This window comes from Antedon mediterranea, chromosome 4 (assembly GCF_964355755.1).
Source record: "Antedon mediterranea chromosome 4, ecAntMedi1.1, whole genome shotgun sequence".
In the NCBI taxonomy this organism is placed as follows: Eukaryota; Metazoa; Echinodermata; class Crinoidea; order Comatulida; family Antedonidae; genus Antedon; species Antedon mediterranea.
The window spans coordinates 11,683,530-11,704,535 of record NC_092673.1 but is presented as its reverse complement, the minus strand read 5'-3'; the positions used below and the strand labels follow the sequence as shown (position 1 = coordinate 11,704,535).

General features: G+C 33.8%; 1 protein-coding gene across 1 annotated transcript; it reads right to left on the bottom strand.

Moving 5' to 3' along the window:
• Nucleotides 1-26: 26 nt before the first annotated feature.
• On the bottom strand, nt 27-19,860 carry LOC140046650 (serine/threonine-protein phosphatase 6 catalytic subunit). Its single transcript, XM_072091353.1, has 8 exons — nt 19,714-19,860; nt 9,065-9,160; nt 8,562-8,627; nt 8,005-8,146; nt 7,423-7,502; nt 4,266-4,383; nt 3,957-4,048; nt 27-2,850 (listed from the first exon to the last, which is right to left on the bottom strand). The coding sequence occupies exons 1-8, from the start codon at nt 19,789-19,791 to the stop codon at nt 2,602-2,604; spliced, it is 921 nt and encodes a 306-aa protein (XP_071947454.1). The 5' UTR covers nt 19,792-19,860; the 3' UTR covers nt 27-2,601.
• Between the last annotated feature and the right edge of the window lie 1,146 nt (nt 19,861-21,006).

The following is a 21,006-nucleotide window of genomic DNA, read 5'->3' as shown; positions in this document are numbered from 1 at the left end:
TAAAGGAAAGTAGTAAAGCATTACATGACATCATGTGTTCTGGAATAGACAGTTTGGTTGTTATGCTACAACTAGTATCTTCTGGAATAATGATGTTTCTATCTTGAAAAGAAGCCTAGTTGGCTTGTATTATGTATATCTTTAATGTTAGCCATAACATTATCTAGTCTCAAATTCTTTTTTACCATCGAAACCCATTTGGAATATCAACATTTCTGTAAAACCTTATTAGACCAGCATAAGGATGCAGCCACACAAGCAGGAAATGGCCAAGCAATTTAGGCAGGGACACCATAGTTTCATTAGCTGACTACATCGTTCTGGTGGTAAAACAAGTCTTTTAGGATAAGGAGGTGGGTTGTCATGTTGTGCTAGTTCACAAGAGCGTGTGATAGAAGTCTGAATAATCAATAGCGCAAGGATTGGGTGGGGAGAGGAATTATTTATTGTAACTTTATTTCACACATCCCACTTATTAATTTTTATTTGAAAATATGGTGGCACTTTGTAAATATACATTTTACAGTATAAATAACACAGTTTATATCTTTCAATGCAAGCATATCTTATATATTTACATTTATGATAGACAAAATGTAAACAAATTGCTATCATACAATACAATAGTTTACTGTAACACTGGTACTGTATACATAAAATAACTAGTAATTTTGTTAAAGAAACTAGACCTGCAAATATATAACTCTATAAAAACATTAAACCAGGTCATTTCTTTTCTTCAATGTGTGTTCTAAGGTTAATTATGATAACAAGAGAAAAACGATGCACTACCTAAGTAGGTCGCGTCAAAAGTTATCTCATAGACGTTTCTACTAACATATGAAAATTGTATGCTAGTTATAGGCCAAGCCTGACATTTTCTAGTTGCTGAATTAATTCTCTTTCCTTTTTTGGAAGAATCCGTTTAATACTAATTGAGGAACACCTGGTATTTTCGCTGAAAAGTTACAGTTCTTTTGTTTGGAAATCCCAACACACGATGTATGTTGGGATTTCCGCTAAAATTATTAGTCAATTTATTTTTCACAATTTTAATGTAGTGGGTGACCTTTAATTAGGTAAAAAAACATAGGTCTAGTGTCTTTATTTCTTCTTTATTTTGACTGGATCAAAATATTATGATTGTCCTCCATGCTAATGATATCACCAAATCAAATCTTACTCAAATTATACAAATGACATAAATAAACCTATGTCTTTAGGCTCTAAAAAAAACACAGAAAATTATGTTGATAAAAAAATAAATACAAAATTGTTATTACTATGCGCTCAGTAGTAATGAGTGAATATTATGATCATTGCAAAAGGGTCAGTTACTAAATTCATTTGAGGCTACACTCGCATGGATTATTGGAATAACATTCATGACAAATGAACATACAGTAATATCTTAAATGTTGTATTTGCTTTACATAGAAATTAAATAAAATCATTTTAAGACACAAACTGCTTTCATAGAACAAATCATACACTAAATATGAATTAACATGCTTATTTACAATAGTAATACAATGGATTATTTTATATCAGTTAATAAATTGTAATAATAACAGTATAAATAAATAAATTACAGTATAAACTGCTTTCACATCACACCCGGAATCGCTCCAGTGTCCTGAGTAAATATCACAAGATTTGAGCGTGCTTTCACATCAGGCACGAATTCAGTTATTTGGTGTCAAGCAAGGTCATTCATGCTCACTGTTTACTGGTCAAAAGAAAAAAATCGTACAATTTTTAATGGCCTCTTGATCTATCTTTCTGAATTATGGATTAAAATCTATGATGTGAAAGCAGTTTTAATATCTGCCATGCTTGTTTGAGATTTTTAAATCAATTAAAGGATTCATAGAACAAGATAATTGAATGAATTGAAATAACATTGTCTATGTTTATTTTACAGTTGCTAAAAGAAAAATGATTGCAATAATGATAATTTCATGTTAAAGACACTTTCCCTGCGATTGTTGACATTTTGTAAAACTAATGCATATATTATGGTTAATTATGCCCAGCCTAGCTGGTAAACAACAAAGAAACATTATATGCTAGCTACAGACCTAGCCCGCCATTGTCTAGTTGCTAGCTACAGACCTAGCCCGCCATTGTCTAGTTGCTGAATTACTGTAATTGTCTTACTTTTTTGGCAGAATCTAATGACTCGATCGAAAGTGGATGAATCACAGAAACAAAACGAAAATATCAATCCGCATGCTGGTATTTATAGCCGGCTGTTCAAATTTCTAAACAATTATTGCAATAGGCACATATAGAAAGCAGTTTGTAAATTGGATTGCAAAAGTGTCCTTAAATCTGATGTTGGTTTCCATAAATTCTGTTGCATTTTGCAAATATTTTGATAGCCTTTTGATATTTGAGTAAACGGCTTAATTGAATGAAAGTTACTTTAGAACATTAAGTTTGCTATAGAACAATTTTGTATTCATTCGTTGAAAGCCTGACAATGAATATAAATAAGTTGTATACAGTACCAAACACAGAACGTGTTCCATTTATACAAGCCTGATTTTCACTTAACCTATCCCATAATACCTTTATCATAATTGCTTTTAAAAACTATTACAAAAAATAAGGAGTTGTGGTTCTTGTTGGTATAACCCTTTCATTGTCCGGTACAGCACGAAATAGTTTTGGTTCTTTACTATTGGTATCACGAAAGGCCATTATCGATGCTATATTGCCACATCGATAACAATAGTTGGGGGCGCTCCAAACTGTCACAAGCTTCTCGTCAAACATGTATTTGTAACCTTCATGAACAAGCTGATGTGCTCTACAGATTAACTTTAGATTGTTGATGTGGACAAACTAAAAAAAATTAAAAAAAGAAATCCACAAAGTAAAACATTTACATTATTTGTGTCTAAAAAGTTTAATTACTCAAGTACTCAAGTACCAAGTTTAATTACTCAATGTGCCAATCAAGTATATAATACATATTCTATAAGTAAAGCCTGTTTTCCAGTCGATATTGTGTTGAATAAATAACAATGATGATCATCGAGCCAAAAAGCTAATATTTACATATTTATATATTTGCTGTTTCTATCGAGCATTATTGGGACATGCATGCGCAGTCAGCTCCGTGGGAAAATTGCAAACATTTGGGTTCTTGATACTGCACTCTAGTCTGAGACATGTTTATGTTTATTAATAAAGACAAAAATTAAATTAAATTGCATTGGTATTCAAATTTAGTTTTACTTACACTTGTTATTTTGAAATATCTTAACTTAAAAGTATGCAAAGAAGGTGAAAAACATCATTGAATTGGAAGAATTATCAGCGCGTACACAAACTATAACATACTTTGTAAAACCATTTGATTGGTCAGTTTTAACAATCATATTGTGAAAGTTAAACTCTCTTCAACTTCAATGGTTGAAATTGACATAACTTAACATCCACTGGAAAAAATGCTTATAACATACCATCCTGATTTAAAATGATGACAAATATGTGCATAAAATTCAACATTACATTAAAGATATATTGTCCCTCTAAAAAAAATTTTGTTTAAATTTTTTTGTTGAATATGTTATTTTAATGTCACATAATAGTTATTCACTCTCACAAAAAATTGGGTCTGAAAAATTTTTATTTACCTGAGAAAAATGTAATTTAAAGCAAAAAATGGTCAAATTGTCTGGAAGACAATGAGTTTTTGAGTAATTTAACTGTTTATTTTGTCTTTTTATAGGTGAAATAATTTTTTTCCCCCATTTTTTTTCTTATGGAAGTGAACAACTTCATTAAAACTGCAAAATGGCCTATTCAAAGTCCGATTTTCAAAATCTTTATTTTTCATGATTTTGGGGGACAATACATCTTTAAGGTTACTTTGAAAGGCAAAGAAGAGAATACTAGATAATAAGAAAATAATGATGATGTGGTAGAGTGTTTATGTAACTGACCTCATTTGTGACCTTCGCCCCAAACAGCCATCCAGCTCCACGTGGACTAATTGCCCAGGTATCAACATCCTCAGGATCTGACCAAACAAGATGTAATTTTTATAAGTTAAAGAAAAATTAACTTGTGTGGTCTATTGTTTTTTTGTTATCAAAATACAACTTGGTCAAAAAGAGACAAAAGAACTATATGCTCAATCAAGTTTAATTATACTACAAAGTGAGGAAAAAATGCAAATTTTGATTTCAGATGTAAAATATTCTTTCTTAAACATTTTAACATAAAGAGTTGGTAACAATAACAAAGGATATCACAAAAAGCCCCTTTATGAGGAATTTCTTGAGCACGCTCTATGGTTCGTATTTGATCCAAAGTTTTTACATCAGGTGATAGTCCGCCATGAACACACAAAATCTGTTCATCGATAATCTGAAATGACAAATTAGAGTTTGAATAGTTTTCACTTTTTGTGATATCGCAACGTTAAATTGCAAAATGTTAACAATTTACAAGAAAAAGTACATTTCAATTACTGACAATGAACAAGTTGTATCATTGACAATCACACGAGTAAAATCCAGTTCAACTCTAGTGATATCGTTACAAAAAAAAAAGAAAAAACTTTTATTTTTGTTTGCATTGGTCAAATAGGCCTAACCTAGACTATTAATGTTCCAGAAATAGGCCTTGTATTATGTAAGGACGTCTAGACTAGGCCTACCATATATTTCAGTGTATAAGTCTAACTTTCGACAATTAAGGGTGCGCCTCGCTCATTGTTGGCTAGGGCTAAGGCTTTTAGGTAAGGCCTAGAAACGGCAACCTGTTCCTGCCTAGTTTTCAAGGCATTTTTGCATTAATGTTATACTATTTATGAGAAGATTTGTCAACGACTGATATTATTTCATTTATAAACGTAACGATTGGAATGGTATTATACACAAAGATTGCTGGCCCCCCGTGTGGTGGGTATAGGCCTATTGTTATTTTTGCAAAGTAGGCGCAATAATACTATAGTATTCTAAATTTATGTAGGCCGCCTACATTATAAAAATGATTTTAAGTGCAATTCTAATGTTAATTCCTGCATGATCTCTTTTCTTCTTCTTTCCAGCACGGTATAGGCAATATTTAAAAAAAGACTAAAGGATTAATTGTCTCGTTCTTTATTATTAGGTAAAGCCATGGTTGGGCATGTGCCTTTTATCCATTTGCATACAATAGGCAATGAATTTTTATGTATGTTTATGTTTTTTGTTGTGAATGGAAATAAAGAAACAAACAAACAAAATCCAACCAAAACCCTTTTACTATTTTTTTGCTTTAAATTACAGTTTTTCAGGTAAATAATTTTTTTTCAGATCCAATTTTTGGTAAAAGTAAATAACTATTATGCGACGTTAAAATGGCATATTCAACAACAAAATTGTAAAAAATTATTTTTCAGAGGGAAATACATCTTTTTTTTTAAATTTCATTTATTTATTTTCAAGTTTTCAAACTTACTAATACAAGATTATTATTATTAACAAAACAGATTTTTTTAAAATAGATAAATTAGGAAATGTAGTCGTTAATTATTGATTTCTTTTATAAGTGATTTTGAAGCTGGCTACTGATTTCTTTGATTTTAGATGAATTGGTACTTAAGATATAATAATAGAGTTTCTGGTAATTTGTGAGGGACGAAATTTTGAGTGAAAATTAGATGATGAAAAACGCATCAAGTGATAAAATGGATGGTTTGCTAAATAGGGAAGTGATATGAGTTGGAAGAGAGTTTTGGGATTGAAACATAAAGATAGTAGTTTGTATTTGATATCAAAAATATTTAGGACCTTTAGGTTATAAAATAACGCCTTAAGTGTGGTTCCCACTAGCGACGCAACGCAAGGACATAATGCAACGCAAGTGAATTGACCAATCACAAGCGATGGCTTATTCGCTTGTGATTGCTAACTGTCTATAACTTCGCTTGTCATTGGTTAAAACGCTTGCGTTGCGTTTACATCCTTGCGTTACGTTCTAGTGGGAACCAACTTTTAGAATGAGAGTTAAGACTAACCCTTAAACAGATGCAAATTACACTTTTTTGTAATTTAAATAAACCGTAAATATGAGTGGTTTCGAAGCTTGTCCAGGGGCATAAGTTTCCAAACTTTTTTAGTGAACCGGACCAGGCAATATTACAGTAAGAAATGTAGAAAGTACTAATGCATTGTAGAAAGTACTAATGCATTGTAGAAAGTACTAATGCATTGTATAAAATAAAGAGTATATTAATAGGAAGATAATGTTTCAATTACACCAATATTTCTTGACATTACATATATTATTAATGTGTGATTTCCATGACAATGTGGAGTCTATGGTTACTCCTAAAAATTTAGTTTCTTGAACTCGTGTAATTTCAGTGCGTCAACAACAATTTTGTGTTTTGAATGAGTTGATTTAGTATTTTTGCGTAAGAAGATTATGAAGTTGGTTTCGGAAATATTTAATGACAGTTTGTTGGGTTTAAACCAATTTGATACCGGTTTGAGTTCCAAATTTATTTGTTCAAAAAGAACATTAATATTTTGATGGGAATGAAGGATGTTCGAATCGCCGGCAAAGAGAATAAAATAAAGGCGTTTAGAAGAGTTTGGCAAATCAAACACATAGACAAACAAGAGGAGAGGGCCTAAGAGCACAACACAAATAATATTTGAATAGGTAGAGTCAAAAGAGGAGAATGTTGTGAATTGTTGACCTTTAAAAGTAACTTTTGATCAATTGTAGCGGAAGGCCATGGAGACACAATACTTACTCAGATCAAGGAAGACGCCAACTGTAAACTCATTTTTGCTTATGGAACTAAATACTCTGTCACAAAGGTCAACTAGTGCCAAATTAGTTTTTCTAAATCCATATTGGATTATGTTTGCCAAAATAAATAGTAAGTCTGTTAAAGAACTCTAGATAAATAACGATATTTTATTTTTTTTAGGGATGTGTCTTTAAACCCCTTTCAAAACTGTGGAGATACTCCGGAGTTGTTTTGGTGTAAAAGGTAAAATCACACAACTCTGGTGTTTAAAACAGCGGGGTTGAACAGCTGAACGTTCTCCAGAGGGTGAACTGTGGGAACACACCACTGTTTTGGTGTGAAAGGTACCAACATCAAACTCCATCCAAGTTTTATAAGTACTAGCCCAGGGTTCCTTTTTAGATTCCACACTTGTGATGGGCATCTTTTGTGTTTTTTTGTGGCAGGATTTTTTTTCTACTGGGAATCAAAACTAATCAAACTAAATTCCATTGACTGGAATACTGCTGATATAGGTTGATGTGATGCATTTTTCAAATCTCATTCTTCACATTGTATATCAAAAGTCAGGGTTGCGACTCAGCACTGCTTTTGACATGGCACATATTGTGGGAAACTCTAGTATACAAGATTGTGTACTGTAGAACTACAACACTTACTGCAGCTACTGTAAGAAGATCAAAAACTTTGGTGCAGTATCTCCATGCATTTGCATTTCCATATTTTGTCTGACATTCATCTACAAAATTAAAGTAATAAAGTACAATTAATTATTTTTATAATGGTACTATACAGTAAGTAAAGCCTCAGTGATATGATCAACAAACTTCTTTTTCTTCGATAAACCACCACCATACTATATTGTTGAAATTGGCCTAGTTTTTTTAAGGTTCCCCAGTAGAAAATTTATTTTGCTATTGAATACATAACACAACAGAAACTAAACGATTAAAAACATTGTATTTAACCTAAAAATTGTCCCAAGAATATTTAATACAATACAATTAAATTGTATTGTATTAAATATTCTTGGGACAATTTTATGTTTCTTCAAGTAATCAATAGTTGAAATTAACTCTTTTCACACACTTACAAAGAAAATCATAGTGTTGTCTATCATCTTGGTTATGTTGTTGTTGTTGTTTATTGTGGTTACAAATCCAACAAGCAGCCTACAAATGTAACTACCTATTATGTACTGTTTTGTAATATTCAAGAAATAAATTATATACAAAACTTACCATAAAAACCATAAACTTGTGTTATTTGACGACTTTCATGGTTACCCCTTAGAAGTGTGATTCTGTCAGGCCATTTGGCTTTGATTGTCAATAAACGAGTTAATGTTTCTAAACTGTAATATCCACGATCTACAAAGTCACCCTGAGAATACAGATACACAATTATTGAGACTTGAGATACAATAGATAATTTTTGAAAATTGATATTTATACACCTGGGTGGAGAGAGGCAAACGTAAGTAAAGTATCTTGCCTAAAAGGATACAAAAAATGCGGCGAGAGTTGGGTTCGAACCTCGATCTCACGATCAGTAGTCCAACACCCTGCGCCACACTGGTTTTCCACTTACCGTTACCACTCGTCTGTGTAAATTGGCCTTTGTAGAGTATTAGCTTACGACATTACTCTCAAGGTCAAATTATATTATAATCCGCAGAGAAAAAACTGATGTGTTCAAATACAGAGCAACTCCACTGATTTTTCATGGATAAAATTAACATACTCAAAAGTAAAGTTGTGTGTAAACCTATGTTTTTTAAACAGAATGTCAGACCTACCATGAATACATAATTAGTATCAGGAACCTGGCCACCTGTTCTGAATAATTCTTCTAAATCATAAAACTGAAAGTAAACATTGATCAAATTTGATATTTGTAAATTTTGTGTCTTTTAACGAATAATCTGCCACTTAAACAATCAGCGCACTTTGATCGATGATGCTGAAGAAGTGGAATTTCCCTGAGGTGAGAGACTAGATCGTGGAGTCACTGTACATTTTCGCTCGTTGGCAATTTATATTAATCTAATGATTCTATTACGTATGGAAAAAACAATATATAAAGCTCAGCTTCGTCATCTGGCGAATTATGCCTACTTTTGTTTTCGCCAAATGAGACTTTCAGGCGCCATTTGTGACTTTGAGAACGGCTAGCGTGCGTAGATACAGGTCAAACATCCTCTAGCAAAGGTTAACTGAACAAGCAAGCTACAGTACTACAATTGTTAGAGAACTTCAATAATGAGTGAGTGAGTATTTTGTGTAAAACAGACTTTTATACCTGTCCATGAATGTCACCACAAACTGTAACTGGTGTGCTAACTGGCTGCACATTGGACTCTTCCAGAAGCAGCTCACATACATGTTCACATAATTTCTACGAAAATAAAAAAAAAATCAGAATAAAATTGGGAATTTCTCAGGCATGTCTAAAGTCAATGGGTAACCAAATTGGCAAATAAATTTAAATAAAAACTTTAAAATATTTGTTTAAAAACTGTGAGTCTATGTGTTACTGTTTTTTTCTTTAGGTGTATTTTTTATTTCCATACATAAGCCATTATCTCTTTACATAGTTTTCTCTAAAAAACATTTTCATTTCGGTACACTTTGCATATTATTCTATTAACAGAGTAGAATATCGCTATTGTTATGTTGTTAATATTACATACTACTATAGGGCGTGCATGTCATTCATTTACTAAACTGTATTACATTTTTAAAACTATAAAAAGTGTTAAATATTGTTCATTATCAAAATTGAAAAAAAAACCTTTGCTTTGGCTTTCATAGCTGAAAATGAGTTAAAAAAAAACTCATGTTTTTATAAATATGAAACATTTTTTAACTCAAATGTATTTTATAATTATATAAAAATTTATTGCACAAAAAAAAAGTTGTTTTTGATATTGCCACAGAATATATATTATTATATCGATCAACCGATTCGAACAAAGGAACACAGCCAGACAAGTGTGTACTGGTGTAAAGATATAACAGTACACACTGTTTAAACATGAGAGCATAGTCAATAGATTGACTAGGGCCCTGTTTCTGCTGCCAACTAAATACCGTATATTATACGGTATTTTTTGAATACCGTATATATACGGTATATTTTTGGCAGCAGAAACTGCGCTCATAAAAAATATACCGTATTTTGTATACCGTATTTTCCCCACAAAATTTGTGGATAAAATACGGTATTTACAAATTTATACCGTATTTTTTGTACCCGTTTCTGCTGCCAATAAAAAATACCGTATTTTTTTTTTACATGACAAAAGGTTAACATTTGTGTTTTTATTTTCTGTCGCTGTCAGCTGCTTTACACACGTGTATAGATATATTCGGCGAAAATGTGGAGCGAAGACGTCACAGTTTTACTAAATAAATGTGTGTGGGGAAGCTAAAATGTCTGGCCAACTAAAAGGTAATAAAAGGGACAACCACATTTATAAAGACATTTCTAAAAAAATAAAGCAGGAGTATGGAATAGACTTGTCTCCAAAGCAAGTAAACTCAAAGCTGAAGAGCCTGCGAAAGTAGTACAACATTGTAAAATACAATAACTCGGGGAGGGAACGAATTAATTGTCCCCATTACGATGTTTTCTGTGCTCTCACAACATCTCTATCACTAGGGCTAGGCTGTTGAAAGTGAGACGTAAAATTTCCTTTATTGCGACTTTTAATTATCGATCAAATAAATGAATGGCAATTTGGGTAAAAAAGATGAAATTTAACACGACCACCCAAGAAGTATTGTTAGCAGAAACGGGGTACTAAAAAATACGGTATAAAAAATACCGTATTTTATACCGTATTTTTATACCGTATTTTGAGCAGTTGCAGCAGAAACAGGCCCTAGGATGACCATAACAACATGGTCCCTGTTACATGATAAGAATGCGAGTTGTTCTGTTTCAGGTTGTGTGTATCCAGGTAGGCCTTTAGAGCGGCACGCGCGTTTGCATTTTTTTGCCTCGCTGAACGTTGTGTATTAGCCTACACCGAAGAGGGGCCGCATGTTTTTTCGGTTCAATTTTCCCCTCGACCTGGTCGATAACTTTGACTCTAATAATATTTATAATGTTGATAAGTAAGGTGGTAGCCTGGTTGGTACATTGTAAGGTGGTAGCCTGGTTGGTACATTGTAAGGTGGTAGCCTGGTTGGTACATTGTAAGGTGGTAGCCTGGTTGGTACATTGTAAGGTGGTAGCCTGGTTGGTACATTGTAAGGTGGTAGCCTGGTTGGTACATTGTAAGGTGGTAGCCTGGTTGGTACATTGTAAGGTGGTAGCCTGGTTGGTACATTGTAAGGTGGTAGCCTGGTTGGTACATTGTAAGGTGGTAGCCTGGTTGGTACATTGTAAGGTGGTAGCCTGGTTGGTACATTGTAAGGTGGTAGCCTGGTTGGTACATTGTAAGGTGGTAGCCTGGTTGGTACATTGTAAGGTGGTAGCCTGGTTGCTACTTTGTAAGGTGGTAGCCTGGTTGCTACATTGTAAGGTGGTAGTCTGGTTGCTACATTGTAAGATGGTAGCCTGGTTGCTACATTGTAAGGTGGTAGCCTGGTTGCTACATTGTAAGGTGGTAGCCTGGTTGCTACATTGTAAGGTGGTAGCCTGGTTGGTACAGTAGGATACAGTAATTATTATTAATAATTTTATGTCTAGTACCAGGCTGGTCAGCGATATATTTCTTAACTTGAACTTCATTAAGTTGAAGTCAGAGAAATCGATTATTTAAAATAAATATTTTGTTTGTTTGTTGATAAGAACATCATCAAAATCGTAAATCAGTTCAGTTAAAATATAAGTAACTAGTAAGTATATTCATATTCATAATCATGTCTGATGCGATAAATATAGCTTTACGTCGCTAGCAGGATCTGCCAAACACACAATACGTCACAATGCTTTCAGGGGGAACTCCGCTGGTTTATTGAAATACTGTTCGCATCACTACACTAACCTAACGCTGTAGAAACGTATGTAAATCAGCTTGCATAAATAGAGCATTGTTGATCAACACGATTAACAAAGTTGAAACATTTGGGCACGCTCCCTTATTAAAGATAATTTTCACATTTACAAATCTTTGGCACAATATCAATAATAAACTAGATTTAATTCGTCACTATGACGAATTATAGTTATATGCATTGATTTTTACAAGAACCATTTTCAGGAATCTTTAATTATTTATAATTTATGAAAGATAGGATCTAGCAAATACAATAGCCGGTATCACAATCTGATCAAAGATCTCTCTGGGTATAATGTCATAAACCCCCTTTGTTATATAATAATAAAGATATAAGTTACATTTGTCCTAGATTTCATTATAAATCATGCGTATAATCTATACACTAAGAAATAAAATTGACAATACGGATATTCAAAAACTTATTTCCTTTTGTTTCCCAAGGTGAGACTCGATTTCGGTACCTTGAATGCTATAGACGCGAGCACAGACCACCAAGCCATACACAACTGACTAAAAGTTGAATAAGAAGTATTGTTTTTGCATTTAATTCTGAAAAGCTATAATAAACATAGGCATGTATTACAAAATTGGCTCTAAAGTTTTTAAGTTTGACATGTAGTGATTTCTCTTTCAGAGTTTATGAATATCGTCGTTTTTTGGCAACTTCAACGGACGATAACTTTTGAATTGATAATCCGATTTCTATCATTTAAATTGCAAATGTTTATTTTCTTTAAGTTCCTTTTGATTAACTGAAAGAAAAAGTACCATCATTAATTTGAATTTTTACATTGGGATACCTATTTCTAGGTTATAATGCGAAAAGGTTAACTTTTTGAGATACAATAACCTTGTTTGTTTTTTGTTTGTAATATTTATTGCAATCCATAATATACACAATACAACTAACTGCTGACTGAAGAATTTAAGAACCGATTTATGATCTATGATACCGACAACATTGACCTCCACAACGCAGACCAGACACTAGCCGAATTGACCAATGACTACGACAAGGAAATGACATTTCCAAGACCGACTTGAACTTAGACTGGGACGTGTGGAAGACCAACTGAAAGACACAAAGGACAAAAACAAACACTGCACCAACAGGTATCTGACATTATGGCAACACTTCAACAACAAACTACCATCAGACAACAGCAGCCATAAGCAGCACAAAACCAATAACCACCATTGAACAATGACCCCAATCAAATTCCACAGGACTTACACTTACAGCGACGACTACACAACTTTACCAACGACCGACTAAATATGGCATGACTATTGACAAAATACTACTTCACCAAGGAAGAAAGACGCAATTACAACACGTCAGAACGAAATGGCGCTGCTCGACTCAACACGACCAGAATTGACTTAATCGTCAAGACCGAAGTAACTTAGCTACTGTCCCTGTTGGAGAAATCGATCTCCGATTGAAGGAATGCCTTAAGTCTATTGATTCTGCACGCAGACAGATTAAATTTAAACAAAGACATCAACGAGAGTAGATTTGACTAATGTTTATAAAATTGTAAAATGTTTAAATTTTAACTATTTTTAAATATTTAATCTACGGTAAATGTTTATTTAATGTGCTTAACATAAAAATGTTTTAAATGTGCTTAAATTGTTTAATTTAACTTAATTAATAAATGTGATAAAATTCCAACTAAATGTTTATTTAACCTGTATTAATTTAAATTGAATTTTATATCACTCATTATTATATTTAGAAAAATATTTACAAAAAAGAAAAAAAAAGTTACAACTAGATTTGAACTCGTCACTTTGAGATGAAAATCTGACTTTTTTAATTCAACTGGCCATATGATGACGTCATGACATCAGATAGACAACATTTTTATAGAAATTCATACAATTCAACAGCTTCCATAATAAGTTTTAATCATGCGGGTCACTTTTCATTCTGAGGAGCTATAACACATTGAAATATACTGCATATGAAATTAAGTAGGTCACTTACAAATGTATACTTACAAAAAATAATATTTAATGAAAAGAAACAATACCCACACAGTTTTTTAACACAGTCACAATATATATTTTATGTTGTATTTCAGAAATACAACTATCTAACTGCCAATATAAATAATCGTACTAAAATACATATTACATTCTATGCAATGCAAAAAAAAGAAGTCAAATCTCACACTGGTTCAAAAGTTACAAATCATTTAAAGACGGGAACTTTTTGGGCATTTTTGAGACATTGGGACAAATTTTGGAGGGTGATAGCTAAAAAAAAAATGTCAAGGACTACCTTAAAAAAAATAGTCTTGTTCTTATTCTTATATTGCAAAATATAAAACATGAAAAACACGACATACAAAAAAAAAACAATAGAACCAACTGAGTGAGCTGGCATGGGACACAAAAGCGAACCTAATCACTATGACTTAAAGCCTGTGTTCCCCACTCACCCAGTTTCACAAGCAATGATTATACCATCTTAAAATATAATATATCAAGATTCCAAAGCTAAGTTTAAATCATTTAATAAATATAAAAAGTATTTTAAATTATATACATAGGCCTAATTATTATCGGAGAACAAATTTATTTTAAGTTTAGCAAGGAATGTAGGGAAATAATCCAATAGCAGGGAATCTTTCACTTCATCATGGATATCTTCCCACAGTCGCGGGAAGACATGGATAACTGAGCAATGCAAACAGTTTTACAATCAATAGAACCTATTAGTGTTTTACATACAAATGATGTTAAAAGATAGCTTCTTCGGCTCGATATACGGGGCCAATTGAGTTGTTTTAATCTAACATCATACTCCATATCTCCTCTTCTCTGTTTCAATGCTAGCCATGTGGCTCTACGTTGAACAGATTCGATCTTATCAATCAATTTTACTCTCTGGGGAAGCCATGCGGGAATCACATATTCGAGTATGGGAATGATAAGAGCTCGGTATCATGCAAATACAGCTGCTGACGAGGTGCCCCCAGCAATACTCGCAATATAACCAATCATCCTATTTGCCCTTGTTGCAGTAACATTTTGTACATGGTTATCCCAAGTCAAAGTATGATTAATGGTAACGCCAAGGTGAGAATGAGTATCCGATTGTATTGGGGAATCATTAAGGTAGTAATTTGGACGGTATGCCTTTTTAGATCTGGTGATGTATAGAATACAGGTTTTATTTGAATTTAATTGCATTTCTTTAAGTTGCACCATGTGGAGAGCGTATTTAGATCACGTTGAACTAATTAAAAGTTCATCATCAACACTGTGTACTGTATATCCCTATAAATGATCGTATCGTCGGCGAATAGGGCACAAGATGGTAGGTCATTGATAAATAAGTTAAATATTGTGGGTCCCAACACACTACCTTGGGGTATTCCAGATGTCACAGAGCGTGAGCTACTGAGAGATCCCTGGAATATAACCTTCTGAATTAGATTAGATAGAAAAGATTGGATCCATTTCCATATTTGACCTCTAATGTTAAACTGTGTAGCGAGTTTATTTAGGACAATTTGGTGGGGTAATTTATCAAAGGCTTTAGAGTAATCTAAAAATATAACATCAATTCTAGGTGGGCGTGGTTTGTCCAGCGACGATGCCCAATTATGGAGAAGGTTAGTTAGCTGCGTAACACATGAGCGGGATGGGAAAAACCCATGTTGGACGTCAGTGATAAGGCAATTTGAAGTAACATGTTCAAATATAGCAGACTGAATATATTTCTCAAGTATTTTACAACATATTGGTGTAAGTGATACTGGTCGATAATTTGAGATAGTTGCTTTGTTTCCAGTTTTGAAAACTGGAGTTACATGGGAAATACACCAGGAAGATGGTATTTTACCTTTCTTCAAAGTTAATTTAAATATATTATGAAGTGGCGGAGCTAACATATATGATGCCGTTTTAAGAATATACAGGTGTATGGCATCAGGACCAGGGGATTTATTAATATCAAGCTTATTTATTTTAAGCTGGATTAAATGTCATTGATATCGAAATCAACCGATGAAAGTTCAGGTATAGGGAAGGAACATATAGGAGGGTCTGTCGGAGAGGGTTTAGATACATGGAAGGAACATATAGGAGGGACTGTCGGAGAGGGTTTAGATACAGGGAAGGAACATATAGGAGGGTCTGTCGGAGAGGGTTTAGATACAGGGAAGGAACATATAGGAGGGTCTGTCGGAGAGGGTTTAGATACATTAAAAATAGATGCAAAGTGGTTATTAAAGCTATCTGCTATGACGGATGGAGTAGAACTAACGAATCCGTTAATGTCAAACGAGGTTGGGGCCGGTGAACGCTTGCGTTCACGGACAAAACACCAAAAGGCTTTCCGTGTTTTATCCCCCGTGAACAGTCGGTTCACATAATCATAATATGATTTATGGCATAATTGTTTTACATCATTACGGACTCGCTTAAACTCCTCCCATGCAAGTATAGTACCTTGGCGTTTAGCCTTCTGAAACAATGTACGTTTCTTTGCTATAACTTTCTTTATATCATCAGTAACCCAGGGGTGACGTTTCTTCATCTTCTTAGTACGACGTGGAACACAATCACGTATCACAGCATCATATATATCAAGAAACCCTTCCCATGAATCATCTACATTATTGTCAATGAAGATTCCCCATGGGGCTAGGTGAAAAAGTTGTAGAAGATGATCAACGTCAGTCTTAAGAAACTATTAATTAATTGTTTAGAATAAAATTTAGTTTTACAAATGTTTAAGGAAATAGCATGATGATCACTCTCAACTGGATTATCAATAATACAGAGCGATGATATTTGATCGGGCCTATTTGTAAATACCAAATCAATTGTGGTTTCAATTACATGGTTATTTGGGTTAGGCCTAGTGATACCATTAACTAATTGGATACAATCAAGTGAATCCATAGCATCATTGAATGATGGAGGGCTACAGTTTGGTTGATCCCAGTTTAAATTGAGATCACCAACAATAAATAAGCTATCAAACATTGGCAGCTCAGGTAGAAGTGAAACAAGAAAATCATTGCTAAAACTGTTCCAAAACGCTATAGGCACGTTTGGTGGACAATAACACGCAATGAATAACATTTTACAGTTATGAACAGTTACTGAAAAGCATATAACTTCGTATAGAATTGCAGAGTTGTAGTTCATTTGAACAGGAGCGAGATCGTCGCCACTAAAACGCCGCCTCCCTTCTTGTTAACTCTATCCTTCCGAATTATCTGGTACTGCGATGGAATGCCAAGTTGTGACAATAATATCAACCTCGTGGATGGCAAGATAGGCTGATAGTTTAATGGATTTATTGCGAATACTCCTACTGGCATTAAGTATTAGCGCTGATACCACCATTGCTATACAACACGTATCCACAATTCAATCAAATGGAATTCCAAGAATTCAGCAACCCAATGGTATATAAAATACCGATACAGTTAATGTTGAAATTGAAAATAGAAACATCAAAAAACGATTCATCTGATAAAATAACAGAAAAAGTTATCCACCAAAAGGCTTCGTCGGAAAATGTTAATCTGTGGTTGTTGTGGTTGTTGTGGTTGTGCCACAATTGCTATACAACACAAGCGTATCCACAATTCAATCAAATGGAATTCCAAGTATTCAGCAACCCATTGGTATATAAAATACCGATACAGTTAATGTTGAAATTGAAAAAAATTGAAACATCAATAAACGATTCACCCGATAAAATAACAGAAAAGTTATCCACCAAACTCGGTTGTATTTATGGGTTTGGCAAAAATAAGAACTTTCAAATTATTACCGTAGTTCCTCGGGTATAATCCCACCTCGGGTATAATCCCGCCCCCGACTTTACGATTACCTTCACACGCAAGCATATCCTCGGGCAAAGTCCCAGTGTATAATTTAACATTAGGCCAGAGGTGGGCCTAGGCCTACTGTAGCTAGCTAGGCCGACGTCAATTTCTCACCAAAAAAATAGAGTAATTTCTCTGAATTTGGCTGACTTAAAACTCATCAAACATTGTTAAGTTGAATACAACCTTAAGGCTAGCATGCCCCGATCGTCACGTTCTGTACATCCTTTCGCCGTCGTGTACATTCTTTCTTGTTGTTTACACTACTGTGCATGCTTGATTACCGTAAAAAAACACCGCCCTCTATATCGACCAGCTTGTGCAGATTAGAGTTTGTGTCACATGCAACAACATGCGATGGAGAACTCGTATGATCGAGTTCATGTCGATTTAGGAAGCTAGGCCTAGATCACATTTTAGGGTATTTTTTAAGTAGAAATCTCGGGGAAAATCTATACGGTAGGCATAGCACAGGTAAGAACAATTAGGCCGCCTAGGCCTAGATGGCCTGGCCGTCTAATTGCTAGGCCTACATCGGAATATAGCTTTTAGATAGCCTAAATCGTAGCTAGAAGAAATATCGTCATTTTCAGTTCATGCAGCGGGAAATCCCCGGGTATAGTCCCACCTCCCAAATTCGGGAAAATTTCACGTACAAGGGGGGTGGGATTATACCCGGGGAACTACGGTAATATAAAAGTTATAACCCTTCAAAAATGGTTCCATATATTTTTTGACCACTTTAACAGACCATAACTTTTTAATGAATAATCCGATTTCAATTGTTTAAATTGCAAAAGTTTATTTTCGCCAGTGTTGTGAAAGATATCAATTTTTTTTTTGCCAATTGACAACTCAAATGGCCATTTTTATGGAAAACGTGAATGGCTATGGTGTTTTTTTTCTGATGGACCAAAAAAACACCCAACCAATAATTTTCACCCAGTATAAAAACATCTTTTTATATTACATAGCCTATGTAAATACGTGAATGTGATTGGTTGAAACTGCATCACATGACTACCGCTGCGAGGATCGTAAATCGTATATATCCTCGAGTATGACGATATTGACTGTGTAATTTTCGTGTGGCAACACCAGCGTTTGGCGATAAATATACAAGAACATCTACTGGGACTTGAACTCGCAATGAATTGTCACTCCATCACAAAACACTTTATCCGATGTGCCACGCAACTTGCTTGAAGAAATTAATCCACTAAACTATTTAAACTATGCATACATAGCGCCCTCATTTGTTAATAGTCCTCCCTAGATGTGATGAAAGACCGTTTGTCACCTGTTACGCGCGGCGCAGCCTACCTGATATTAATATTATTATTATTATTAATGTAGGCTTATTGATGGAAATTCTTCTGTTAATTTAAACGACCTAGCCTAGGCCTAGGCCTAAGTGAATATTTTATTGCCAAGGTCAAGGAATCATTAATTAGTAATTATCTGTATATTATTCTTCGCAGGGTAAGGTGAATGCAATGCCCAACCAGGCTTATTACTAAAAGGAGGCCTAGCTACACCCGACCCTGCAGTTGTTGGTAATATAATATATTTATTATTATGTAATATAACAGATATCGCCTTTTAAATCGGTAAAATGTAAGATTTGACAACCCCTTGCTTGGGAATGATATATTGTTCAAGGGAATATTTCCTTTAACAAAATATCATTCCCTCAGCAGGGATGTCAAATCTTATATTTAACCTCTAATTAGTCTAAGCAGTCAATATCTGTATAATATTTTTCTTTTCAGAGAAACTATGGGGTAGTACATGTAGGGATAATAATATGAGGACGATGAGACATTTTATTAATATGTCTCATCATCCTCACAAATTGGGCCAGAATGACCACGTACAGCGGTTGGACTACTAAGCCGCTAGTATGGTTGTGGGACATGCATGAATTCAACACAAACACAGAACAAACAAGACGGGTGGCGGGGAGGCCTAGCATAATAAAAACAAGCTTCGACAGGAAGTAAGTAATTACACATCTGTTCGTGTATACTGTCTTCTTCAGCATATAAAATATACAAAATAACAAACTATTTACGTACTTTTAAATCATTTTCTGGAAGATATTTACATTCTTTTGCGAAAGTTATCCACCTCTCAACCGAACTCTGTTCAGCCATTTTTACCTAAAAAAAGATTACTACCGTTTATACGTACATATATACGTACACACACAAAGTACACCACCAAAGAATATATGAGTAATCTGCGATTTTTGCATTATAAATTTCTAACTGAGAGTGATGCCCGCCCTCATAAGGGCGGACGTATGATTTATTGTTTGAAGGTTTGCATGGTACGAAGCCCTAGAGGGGACATAATAATAATAATAATAATAAAATAAAATTAATATCACGTTCGTACATGTTATCTAATACGTACGTACGTTTTAATATTACGTACGTACGTAATATTAACACGTACGTAGGTACACTATTAGTACGTGTTATAGTAGGCCTACGTACTTACGTAATAATACGTACGTACGCATTATTAGTATTATTATGTAGCCTACGTAGGCCTACGTAATATTATTAAACACGTACGTACGTATTAAATAACACGTACGTACGTATTATATTATTATTATTATTATTATTATTAGTATTATTATTATTAGTATTATTATTATTATTATTATTATTATTATTATTATTATTATTATTATGTACGTAAGAGATAGGCCGCTATTAGTAGGCATGTTAAGGTGCATATTTTAGGCAAATCCTTCAAATTGTGATAACATTTTTAAACTTTGCACAGTTATTCATTAGGGTGTCAAAAATATGAAATGGAAGGGTTGCACAAAATTTGGTCAGGGGAAAGCCGCCATTTTGGATTTCGGTACATTTTCTGTAACAAATAACGTTCCATTATTATCTCAGTTGAATGAATGTTTGGTTTATATAGGCCTAAAACATTTTTAAAGTTTTAGGTTTTGAATCATTAAATAGCAGAGAAACATTAACATATCGAATATGTGATGCTTTTGCCAATGATTTTGGTCAAACCATGGATACATAGATTGCAGATATTCATCATAGTCAAAATGTAATGTTGTTCTATTTTATAATAATACAATCAAAAGATTGTCCCAAAGCACTGAACAGAAAGGAATTACAAAGAAAAAAGATGGGGTTTTAAGAGTGTTTTGAAAACTATGATAGAGGATGCATTTATAATAGGATCAGGAAGATTGTTTGTTTTTTGCTGTTGGCCGAATAAAAATTGGGATGCTTGGTCAGTACAGGTGTCCAAAGGTCAATATGTTCGAAGTTAAGACTTGGAAACTTTCTGATCACTGGTCAAAAAATTGGCCATTATGATTATCTCAG

What these genes read in the sequence shown, in the direction of transcription:
- LOC140046650 (XM_072091353.1), bottom strand. Translation starts at nt 19,791, where the DNA reads ATGGCTGAACAGAGTTCGGTTGAGAGGTGGATAACTTTCGCAAAAGAA. An exon ending in TTCCAGAAAATGATTTAAAA is followed by an intron (nt 9,161 to 19,713) that starts GTACGTAAATAG and finishes TTATTTTCGTAG; the next exon opens with AAATTATGTGAACATGTATG. An exon ending in GTGGTGACATTCATGGACAG is followed by an intron (nt 8,628 to 9,064) that starts GTATAAAAGTCT and finishes GTTTACTTTCAG; the next exon opens with TTTTATGATTTAGAAGAATT.